Genomic DNA, 12,182 nt, shown 5'->3' with positions numbered 1-12,182 from the left:
GATTCACAGAAAATCAACTTTCTGTTTACCCTCATTTGTATCCATAATAGAAAAAAACGTCTTGATTGTTGCTTCACTTTGCTTCAAATGGTAAACCGATGATGGAAAACTGGCCCCATGACCTCGACTCAGTAAAATGATTTAAACTGTTATTTTTCTCAACTTTTCTTTTATGTGTGCTTACTTAACATCTGAGTAGTAGGTGAATACAGAGGTCACTGGAGTTTTTTTTAAGTGAACTTCCCGTCGTCACCTTGCCTATTTTGCCCATTTCCCCTTAAGTCTTTTTTTTTTAGGGTTTACTGTCACCTTTAAGTCCAGGATCCTTCCTCTTACTTTAGTCGATTTCCTCACGGGAAACGGCAGATGGGGATCTTGAAGTCTAATAATTTTCTTGTACCAAAATTTTATTTTCACTGTGTTTTAAAGACACAATTTTCACAAATCATGTATCACCTAAACCAGAATAATCTTATGCTGAATATTATTTAAGGTGATGTAGGTTGTTTAGGGTAATTTTAACACCTAAATGTTGAACATTTAGGCAATTTTGCATATACAATTCAGTGTATACTATTTACAGTCTTCTGCAATAAGAAGTAATCTTGATAGTAACCGTACTATAAAACATAATAGTTAATTTTCTGTGAATCTTAAATTGACAAATCTATTCAAATTTACCAACATTGGGAAGCAAACATTCTATTTATTACAAGCATACTTCACCTATTAAAGGAATAGTTCACCCAAAAATGAAAATTCTGTCATCATCTACTCACCCTCATGCCAAATGAAACACAGGTGAAATGTGTTAGTCCATATAACACACAGGGAGGTTGGCAGCACAACTTCGTAGCAGCCTTCTCCAAAACAACTGAAGTCAATGGGGACCAGTTCTTTAGAGTTCCAAAACAAAAACAGCCAAACAATCACACTGTGAATAGAAAGACCTATACACCATTATTTGTTGCAAATCAATCAGCTGTAGTTAAGATTTGCACTAAATGATGGTGTAAATATAGCTCGTTTTGGAACTCTGAAGAACTGGTCCCCACTGACTTCAGTTGTTTTGGAGAAGGCTGCTATGGAGTTGTGCTGGCAACCTCCCTGTGTGTTATATGGACAAACTTCACCTGTGTTTCAACTGGCATGAGGGTGAGTAGTGAGTAGATTTTCAGGGTGAACTATTCCTTTAAATCAACCTTTTAGTAGGTTTTAGTCTCCACTCAAACATACTGTACATCTGAAGACAACAGATCACAGACAGACAACAGTGTTTTGTTTTTTTACATCCTTCCTTTAAGCAATTACAAATTAAACTTCTATGAGTCAGTTGTTATTCCCAAACCTACAGAGTGGATCATTAAAACCATTTAGTGTGGAAGATCTCTGTCTCAGCTATATACAGTTTCTCATCATGACTGTAATCAGACTGCTCTCATGTGCCACTGAGAGGTTGGTAAATTGTTCCCAACAATAGTGACTCAGACATGAAGACATTTCTGATTGGAATCACAGCAGTTTCTTTTTTCTAACACTTTCTCATTTACATTCTGCTGTCCTCATCTCAACCTCATGTCTATGTCAGTGAAAGTCTGAAATGAATAGCTGGGGATTTTCTCAAATTTATAACTGATGTTTTTGCGAGAGAGAGAGAGAGAGAGAGAGATAGCTCACAAGAACTCTGAGAGTGAAATTAAGTTTCCTACAAAGCCTATCACGAAAAATGTGTCTGCATCAAATGTCTACTTTAACAGTCCATCAAAGTAAAGCATTGAAACAGATATCTAAATAGCCCTATCTCATTTTTTTTTCTTTTTAACTGAATATTCAGTAATTGTAGGCAAGGATGGAACACACATGGCTTAATTTCTGTCATTTCTGAGTCAATTCACTGATATGGGAGCTGTGTTGAATATTAACAGAATAATAATAATGTAATTACAGTAATTTTGCAAAAGGCCTTTTTTTTTTTATCATATTCAGCGACATAATCACAATTTGCATTACTTCTTATATAGCAAAAAAACTTGTTTTGGATTTGTCAAACAAAAAAAATCCCTCCGAGATTAGGACAGTCAACAGATAGTTGGTTATTTTGACATTTAAATGTTAATCATATTGAAATGTCATACCCTATCCGCAACAGATGGAGGAATAGGGCATCCCCCTTTCAAAAAGATCAAAAACATGTGGAGGAAATGTGGATCAAATGTTGAGTGCAGCATAATCACTCTTCAGTGTATTCATCAAATAATTCATCTTCGGTTTTTATGTAAGGTTTTAGAGAAAGTTGTTTCAACTCAACTAATAGCTTTTATGAGTCGAAACAACATGCTTGAGAGATTCCAATCTGGTTTTAGAGCAAAGCATAGTACAGGGAAAGCCCTTTTTACAGTCACTTATGAGCTTCTTTTAGCAGAAGATTTCAATCCTTTTAGATTTTACTGCAGCCTTTGACACTGTAGCTGTAATTTGAATTTACCGTTCAGCTCATACCTCTCATATAGAATATATGCTGTCACAACAACCTTCTCTTCTTCAACACACATTGCGTGTGGAGTTCCTCAAGGTTCCTTTTTAGGCCCCAACCTGTTTTCCATTTACATGCTCCTATTTTTCTGTATGATCCAGAAAAAACAATATTTCTCTCCATGCTACGTCAACGACACACAGTCATAAAACCCAGTGAAGATCGCAATGGTTGACATAAAGTGCTATATCACAACTTTTTTTTTTCTTCAGAAATCAGAAATGGTATCATTTGGCACCCGCAACACCTGATCTGATTCATAGTGAAATAGGCAGTCTGTTAGTCAATGGGTAGGCAGCTGCAATAAATTTCTGATGCTGAATTAACCATTGATGAACAGGTACAGAGAGTGCTGCAGTCTGGATTCATTCATTTGAGAGCAATTTCCAAAACTAAGCTGTTTTTATAATTTATATATCTGGAGAAAGTAATTCATGCTTTTATCTAAACACATTAAAACTCCTTTAAATGTTTTTATTTTGGCATTAATCAAATGTCTCTTTCACTTCTTCAGCTTATATGCAATAAATTAATTTTGATCAGTCATGTCTTGTATACAGTTTTCTCATGATGCACATAATAATTTTTGGTAGTATTTCCCTATATGTAATGTTAAAGTGTAATGTTAATGTAAAGTTAGCAAGGCTACAACGTGTTCATACATCGCGTTTCTGTTTGGAAGGTTTGTTTGGTTTGCTGAGTCATAAAAATATAGTGGTTATATATAATATCTCTGATTTGACAGGGTTTGTAGTTACTGTGAATTCTATGTAACAGTATTACAAAATCTGATCTCAGATCAGATCACAGCACAATTAATGAAAAAAAAACTGTGATCAGATTACAGGTACTTTTGAAACCATGTGTTGCTCAGAACAATAACTAAATTACATGTTGTATATAAGATTATAGACACAAACATAACATAATAAACAATTTTTCTCATTCCCGTCAGTCTGGAAATTGGAATAAACTGCATGTTTATCATGTTATCATGATATTCTAAAGATTCTGGGGACAAAGTAACCCAAGAATGGGTTGGAGTAGCTTGATCCATATAAAAACTAACTGCTAATGTAAAAGAAAGACATAAAGAGACATAAAGAAAAGATATTGTGAGACATCAGTCAAAAAACTCAATTTCCCAGATGCACTTGCTGTGGTGCGATTTGTCAACCAATGAAACTGTCCTGTGGAGACGCCTTCCTATTTTGTGGTGTAAAGTTGAATAGAGTGCCGCATGAATTACTGTAACAAAACACATTGAAGCGAGTGACAAGAAGACATCCTCCTGAAATGGGTGAGAATTACTTTTATTTTGATTGTAATCAGATGTTGTTCAAACTTTACTGTTATGTACAAACGTATATGATATTGAGCTTGACTCAGTATTAAATGACAATAAACATTTTAGAGCACTTTGGTTATGACAAGAACAATCTATGAAATATATCTGTTTTTGCATCAGTAGAATCGTTTTGGGAAGAAACAACATTCGATTTGAAAAATAAAGTGTCTTAGAAAAAACAATTATTAACAATCTCAAGTAAGTGTAAACTAATCTACTGCAATGTTGTGAGATCAAAATCTTATCTTATCTTAAAGCATCAAAGCAAATGCAGTTTTCTATACACACAGCAGCACACCCATAAAAAGTAACAAGATATTTTAAAGCGTTAGGAAAATCATACATCAGAGATATTTCTTCACCATGTGAAATGGAGAAGTTAGAGGCTATTGAAAGCAGAATTAAAGGTTCAAGCCACAGCACAGGAAATAAGTGATCTCAAAGGAGAAGCATATTGGTTTTGCACACAAATGATATCACTGTGGGTGGTGGGCTGAGAGCCACTGAGCTGACAGTTCTGCAGAGTGACAAATCCACCTCATTCTCAAGTCATTCTCATGGCTTTTGATTTCTAACATTCAATTTGCACTTTCCCAAGAAATAAGCAAATGTGTTCCCAGATATTGAGGCATGCATGAGAAATAATTATATATGTAATTTTTTTTTTTTTTTTTCTCATGCATGCCTCAATATCTGGGATTATACACTGGGATTTAATACTTCATTTTGTCATCTCACTATTATATATTTTATGTATTAGAATATCATACAATGCGCCACACCAGACCTGTTATGTTCATAAGCAGGAAGTGGTATTGCAACCTGCGGTTTTATATCAAATTTAGTTACTGGTTACTGACATGTTCTACAGATTTTTTTCTGTTGAAAGACCATCAGATCATTGCACTACCTTTTGATTACTAAACTATTCCATACCCAATAATGATGGAGAACAATTACTTTTTCTGCATGGAAACATTACAGATCTGTTCGACTTTAATCCTTTTAGATAAAGGATTATACTATAATCTATTTAGATTGTAGTATAGCATTACAGTTTATGAAGTTCCCTATACTGAAGGACTGCTTGGTTCTGTTTAATGGGCCTGCGGTTCTTCAAATAGCTGAGAAGAGGAGTTTAGATGTTCAAGTGGCTTCTCAAACAGTAATGATTCCATAAAGCACCAATTCAGCACATAATGAACCACTGAAGAAGAACTATCTTTTTTCTTTTTTTTTGTGTGTGTTGTGTGTCTCGTGTCAGTGTTGGAAGCTGAAGAGGAGCGGAGTGAGATGTCACAGCCAGCGGCAGCCAGTGAGGAGGAGAGAGGGAAGCCGAACCAGGTACAGAACCTCTGTCAGTGCTAATGTAATGTCAGTTAGTCTTTTAATCAGTTACAGTTAATCAGTGACTACAGACATGACTATTCAGACTGAGTTACACATTGTGTTTTCATTTCCCTTTTTTAGCGAATTTGAGATGATGGTGAATTCTGAAGTGCTGATCGGGTGTGTACAGTAAAGTTGTCACATCTCGGTAGCTAATCTGAAATGTGTGATAAGGAATAAATGATTCTGCTGTGTTTTCTAAGAGGCCCATGATACACATACACACACACACACACACACACCACAATATTTCACGGCATTATCCACACATACAGAAACTGCAGGAGGTCCTTACAGACACTATTCTGGTAATTGAAAATGAGAGATACAATATGAGAAATACAAATTAGCTCATCAAATTTCCAAGGCTGATGTTAGCTGAAAGCCTGGTGGTTTCTGTGGTGACAACTGGCCTGCCGATAGCATCAATCAGGCACGCCACTGACAATCATTGTGAGAGTCATATATCGACACATTGACATCAACATCACCCACGCCATTTTCCAAAAAATTTCATGTAGTGGAAATCAACTGAATGTTTCACAATGATATTCCGTCTAAGTCTAGAGTGTGATCTGCAGTGCAGGGGCTACAGTGTGTGGCTCAGCCTGCAGACATTTCCTGTAGGCAACCATTGACACATAAACCTGAAAGTTTTGTGGATTAGACACGAACGCGATGAGTGTGAAAGTAAATACATTTCCCAGGACCTTCATGAATACCAACGAATATTACGCAAGATAGCCTACCAAGTAAAATGATGCAATTATAACGTCATTATAATTGGTGTTTGGCAAACAGGGAGCCTCACTTTGGTCTGCTAAGTGAAATATTATGCAGATCTATTAGTGTACTGTATAGCCATAGACCTAGAAATTCAGGGAATTTGGATATGGGATATGAAATAGGATTTGGGGATATTCTTTTAGAAATACATGCAAACATCTGTCCCTGGTAAAAGAAGGTGATGTAAAGAAAGGGAGGTGCTGCCTGTGGTGCTGTAGAGTTACCGTGGAAACTAGGAGCCAGTGGCTGTTGGCTGGGAACAGCAGTGTGGCGCAGCTGAACTGTGACTCAGTCGGGGATATCTTGGTTAGAGGCCTGCACCTTCACTATTACTCACTCTAGAGGCCCACTTCTCGGAACCAGCAACCGCAGAGAGGAACTTGATTCAATATGAAACCATGTTTAGCTGTTTTGTTGTACAATGGATGCCACAGAAATAAAGCAGCTTCTTAATGTAGTGATTCAAACTGAAATATCGGCACTGTCCATTGCGGTTTTTTTTGACATCCAATGTCTATCAAAGTAAATTAACCCAGTGGTGGTTGAACATGTTAAGCACGCTAGTACTGTTACTGCTCTCAATTTGGGCATAACATGATTTAAAGGGAAACACCAGTTTCATTTGGAGTCACTCATCTGTATGATTTCCCCGCTATTTCAGCCAAGCTAGAATGTGGTTTAATGTCTACGCTGTAGCCTACGCAGGTCAAGGCCGTGTTTCATTTCGCTTTTCAGAGGAACCTCTGACAAATATTCTGATGACAGAAAAACTTTGTCACTCTAAACGTAGGATCCAATAATGAGAATTTCACATTTTAATTTCTATCATGAAATAGCTTCCTCTTTCATTTCAGACAAAACTATAATGACTATATTTGTGCTGTCTGAATCAATGCCAACACAGTAGAAAAAATATCATTTCTGTGGGAACTAATAGCTGTCATGTGATATATCCCACACATGCTGTACACATCAAAAACAACGAGGTTAACACCAAGTCTTCAGTTTGCACTGACTTGGTCTTATCAGAAGCAGACCTTAAAAGGACCTTGCCCCAAATCGAAACACCAAAGCCATTCGATGGAAATCAGAATTGGATAATGCAAAACAGATGAGCGATGAAGGAAATTGTCCCAGCAGTAAAAACAATGGCACTTTATTTTAACTCAGGCATGAGAGCGAAAATAGAAAAAGAAGTTTTATCTGCATCAACAGCTTTATGCGGGGGACTTCTCTTCTTGAATACTTGCTGTTGGGCACTTCTCTTCTTGAAGGCTTTCAAACTGGTGATTTTAATTTCTGCGTGCCTCCACTGTTTCATTTCTCATTTCTTGCAAACCACAAATAGTGACATTGTCAATTTCTTGTACTTGAGTTTGCTTATATGACATTTTCTACAGGGGCATATCCTGCTATCCTAAAGTCTACTTGAAAATTATAGTTTGACAATAAATTAAAGTGATATAAAAATGACAAGAAAATTGCAACCAATTTGCTTGTATTTCAAAGTAGTATATTTTTTTCAATGTGATTTTTCAACACGTTTTCAACTGATCACCAGTGATATCCATTGTGTGCTACACCTCAAAGTAGCATGAATACATCTCTTCTTTAGCTCTTACTAGTTTATATTGGCTTTTCAATGTGACATCTCTGATACCAATGACTGGCAGGTCTAGACCAAAAACCCCACAAGTCTGTTGCTTTCTCTCCAGACAGGATGTATAGTGGTTATCTATTGAAAGTAGCGGTAAAAGCCTACCCTCTGATTCTGATGTTTCATTTCAGCATTTGTGTCCCTAGAGATGACAATGTCACTTTGTTTCCCATCTCTGATACTACTTTTAATTCTAGAATTATTTTTCATATCAGTCCAGTGTGCATAGTCCACATTTATACATTTGATTTTGCTTCCAAAAACACGGTTTGTATGTTCAGTCTCAGAATGCTTTTTCTCCTTATGGCTTTTACTAACATCTCTATTTTCTCTATCTAGACTTCTTCTATGATTGAGATCCATGACTCGACCGCTGAATGTGAGGAGGGGGCGAGGCCCAACGCAGTACAGATCGAGGAGAAGTCATTTGTTTCAAATCTGTACTCTTTTATGAAGGACAGAGGGACACCCATAGAAAGGATTCCACATCTGGGCTTCAAGCAGAGTGAGTTTACATTCGGCTTTGCTGTTGCATTGACGCAATATTCAAACTTTGAGGGATGTTGATTAAATGAAATTGAATGTGAATGATAGAATTAATAGTGTTCCAATGCATTTGTGTTTTCTTCTACTCTCAGTTAACCTTTGGAGAATCTACAAAGCTGTTGAGAAACTTGGAGGTTATGATTCCGTGAGTACAATTCTATAAAGGCTGTGTTCATTCAAGTATTTTTAGAGAGACGGTAACTGCAGAAGGTGTTGCAGAAACCCACTGCAGAGTTTAGTGGTTTCAAAGTGGAAAATGAACTATAGGTCAGGGGCTGCAACAAGACAGTTTCTGCCGCATTAGAAGAGGTATAGGCCACTGAGCTGTGCATCACACCCCATGTGCTGCTGTTTTTGATGTTTCCACTCTGGGGACAAGATCAGAGAATGCAACTGTTTTATTGAAATGACACTAGAGGAAGAGACCAGAGGCATTTTGGTATTTTGCAACACCTTGAACCTGGTGTGATGAGCCATTGATTTTTCTCAAGAGCTTCTCACCTCTTTCAGTGGAAAATAAATTAGGTTTGTGGTATTATAAATGCACATTTTCTCGCTATGTTCATCAACAGGTGACAGCGCGGCGTCTCTGGAAGAATGTGTATGACGAGCTGGGAGGAAGCCCAGGTAGCACCAGTGCTGCTACCTGCACCCGCAGACACTATGAGAGGTGAAGACGCCTCTGCCTCCGACCTGTCAATCAAGTCACTACATCAACCAGTTCTGAATCATAAAAGTAATCTGTTTCTATGACAGGCTGGTGCTGCCCTTTGAGAGACACCTACGAGGAGAAGAAGACAAACCTCTGCCTCCAAGCAAACCGCAGAAACAGTACAAGAGAAATTTGGATGGCAAGGTCGGCAAGGCTGAGGGGAAGAGGAAAAGGACTTCATCAGATAGGGAGATGGATTCTGAGGTAACATACAGTATATCTCTGGTGGTATAAAAAAAAGAGAGATAAGAGAAATTCATACATCTCTGCTCCACTCTTTGTTGTTCATGTGTGAAAATGACCCCTGTAATATTTTCTAGCTACATGCCCAGAGGAGGCCAGAGGCTGCCTGCCAAAATGAAGCAGGGATGCATGCTCTTTCCACTCCATGGGCTGTGACCTCCGATAGGCTCCATCCAGACTGCTCTCAGCCAAACAGAGCGGCAGGCGATCTCTGCCCTTCTGTCTATGCCTGTTCCCACCTTGTCCAGGTCCCTGCATCGAGCCCCTGGACCGGTCATATCCCAGCTGCTGCCGGAGAGGTCATCTCTCCTCTGGAGAAGAAGAAGCGCGTGGCCCAGGCCATCCTCCTCGACGATAAGGAAAGGCCCTCTGTCATCCGCTGCTCCCAGTCTCCAGCTCTGGCTTCTTCCAGTCACAACTGCAACTCCTCTGAAGGCTCCCCGCTGCCTTTATCCTCCTCCTCTTCCCGCAGCCCCTCCCCCTACTCTGTTTCATCAGAGGACTGTCCAGCAGGAAATGAAGATAAGCCTGCATCAAGCACAGAGTTACCCCCAAACCATCCCAGCAGCATCAACAACGCTTCTGGCTGCAGTGAGGACAGCAAGTCTCTGAGCTGCAGTCCGATGTCTAAAGATCCTGCAGGACAGAATAAGGACGCTTCTCGTGTCAGCCCCCAATCACTGACCACAGACTCCAGCAAAGGCAAGTCTAAAGACTCTGCATGGCAGCCGATCCACAAAGTGAGCGGCAGAAATTCTGCTCACCCATGTCTGCTATCGACATCCTCCTCTTTCATCGTAAAGTCTGACTGGGTTCCGACCTCTACCTCGAGTTTCACCAAAGTTATTCCAAAATCTGTGCAACCTCTTCGACCCGCTCCTTTTCCGCCAGGCTATAAACTGCACCAGAGCAGGTTGGTGCAGCACGATGACTCACTGACTTGTGCAAAGAAGCTGCAAAATATGGCGCCTTGGCTTTATCAGACAGAGAAGAGGGAGAAATCCAGGACAATGCTGCCTAAACCTCTGCCTACTCAACAGTCTCTGTCCCATTCCAGCGTCCTCCTAACAGGCTACGACAGAGCAGGGAGAGACTCTCGACACCAACCCCCCCTGCACCCCCCATTTCTCCCCAGCAGAATGAGGCTATCCCACTCTCAGCCAGTGTACCGTCATTTCCCAATGAGTCCAGCCCACTCTCCCTTCATTGGGTCTATTTACTCATACCCCTACCCCATTCCTCTGTGGAGTCCCCAGACTGGATATACCCTACCTGGCATGAATTCCATTTATCCTCACAAGCTGTGATACTTGTGCATAGATTTTGAAGTCAAAAGAATTTATCTTATTTGACCTCAATGCATCACATTAGTATGTACTCTGTGAAGGCAGAAGCAAATTTGGCAGACACCTAAAAGAGGTAAACAGAAATATTTGTGTATACTATATTTGTGTATGTACTATATGGCTATTCCAGGGTTTTGCTTATACAGCCATCGCCCCAGTAGCCAATCTATGACTGCAGTGGATTTATTGACTGTTGACTTTCCATGACCATCAGTAAACTACGCTGGAGAAGGGTGAAGGCAGCCCAGTGAGGGTGCAAATGTTTATAGGAACACCGTGAAAGATATTGAATTGTCCAAGTGCATCAATCGAGTGCATATTTTATCAACTCCCTGCAGAACTAGGGAGTTGATAAAATACTTATACACTTATATATAAATGATATGTATTTGTGTTGATTTTCAACTGTAGTTTCATTAAAACATTTTAGAAGCTACACTGTTATAATCCGATCTCTGCTGATCACAATGACCTGCAGCATATATATTCATGAAGTGGTAATGAAGTGGTAATCTGATAGTCACCCATGAAAAATGAATGCCTTGTAAATCTCATTCAAAGAAGTTACATGTACAGGAAAAAAAAACCTACAGTATTTATTTTAATGACATATCTTTGATTATGACCCAAATTATTTTCGTAGTGCCTTATGTACAGGAATGTTATTAAGTGTTGGGAAATTGGGCTGATTACCTGCATTCAAATGATTATAGCTACTTGAGGAACTGGTGAAATAGCCCAGTGATGGCTTAAATGCATGTTGGATTATTTGCATCTAGTACATCCAGTTCTGTTAATGATAATCATTTGAAATTCAAATTGTGCCAAAATGAATTTAAAAAAAAATCACAGGTCTTGCACATTTTTACTCAATTGCACAATTTCAATATTTTATTTTGAAAACAACCAAGCAACTATATCACTGTACTGTACTCGGACGTCTACTGAACACAAGTAGTGTATAAATATGTGCCTTGTGTCAGTGTTGGATATATTCCAAGAAATCATTCTATGCAAATCTCATCCAAATGTATCAGATGCAGCAGAGTAACTGATCTGAACAAAGAATTGTTGTGATTAAAATTTGTGGTCTTACTGAGCTCTTATTTCTGAGAATGACAGAAGCTGAGTTATCAGGCTTTGGCAGAGCTAAAGCTGGAGAGGTGAGGGATAATTTAATTTATGAAAAGCTTAACAAGCAAGCAGTGGCCTTTAAATATAGTGTGAGGAGTAGGAGGAGGACTTTATTTGAACTTTTTATAACAGAGTTGAAGTTCTAAGTCAGTTAAAGTTTGTCTGTGGGCATGAATGGCACCTGTATCGTTGGTGTCTGTTGATCCGCTTCACATGGTGAGTCCAGCTCGCCAGGTGGGGTCACTGTTGTCATCACTTTTGTAATGTGTGGTGTGACCTGGTGTTAGAAACACAACAGCACAGGACGTCATTTAGCAGAGAAAGACTCGAAGCTGGTCTTGTCAGAATGATTGACTCCTGCATATAAATTGTGCAATACTGAGAGTCACAACAGTGGCAGTGCCTCAGTAGATAGAGGAGTCATTACTGCTGAAAATGACAAGGAATTCCTAGGCAAGAGAGAAGAGGAAAGAGGGGAAAGAGGAACA

General features: G+C 39.0%; 1 protein-coding gene across 1 annotated transcript; it reads left to right on the top strand.

The window, feature by feature from the left end:
• Positions 1-3,796: 3,796 nt before the first annotated feature.
• arid5a (AT-rich interactive domain 5A) lies at positions 3,797-11,646 on the top strand. Its single transcript, XM_071924440.2, has 7 exons — positions 3,797-3,833; positions 5,146-5,225; positions 8,053-8,218; positions 8,352-8,404; positions 8,832-8,929; positions 9,016-9,175; positions 9,292-11,646. Exons 1-7 carry the CDS (start codon positions 3,830-3,832, stop codon positions 10,519-10,521), a joined length of 1,791 nt encoding a protein of 596 aa, XP_071780541.1. The 5' UTR covers positions 3,797-3,829; the 3' UTR covers positions 10,522-11,646.
• The last annotated feature ends 536 nt before the right edge of the window (positions 11,647-12,182 follow it).

Source organism: Centroberyx gerrardi, chromosome 8 (assembly GCF_048128805.1).
Source record: "Centroberyx gerrardi isolate f3 chromosome 8, fCenGer3.hap1.cur.20231027, whole genome shotgun sequence".
NCBI classification, from domain to species: domain Eukaryota; kingdom Metazoa; phylum Chordata; class Actinopteri; order Beryciformes; family Berycidae; genus Centroberyx; species Centroberyx gerrardi.
The sequence above is the reverse complement of the archived record's forward strand: the minus strand, read 5'-3'. Positions and strand labels throughout refer to the sequence as shown.

What these genes read in the sequence shown, in the direction of transcription:
- arid5a (XM_071924440.2), top strand. An exon ending in AGAGAGGGAAGCCGAACCAG is followed by an intron (nt 5,226 to 8,052) that starts GTACAGAACCTC and finishes TTCTCTATCTAG; the next exon opens with ACTTCTTCTATGATTGAGAT. An exon ending in ACCCGCAGACACTATGAGAG is followed by an intron (nt 8,930 to 9,015) that starts GTGAAGACGCCT and finishes TTTCTATGACAG; the next exon opens with GCTGGTGCTGCCCTTTGAGA.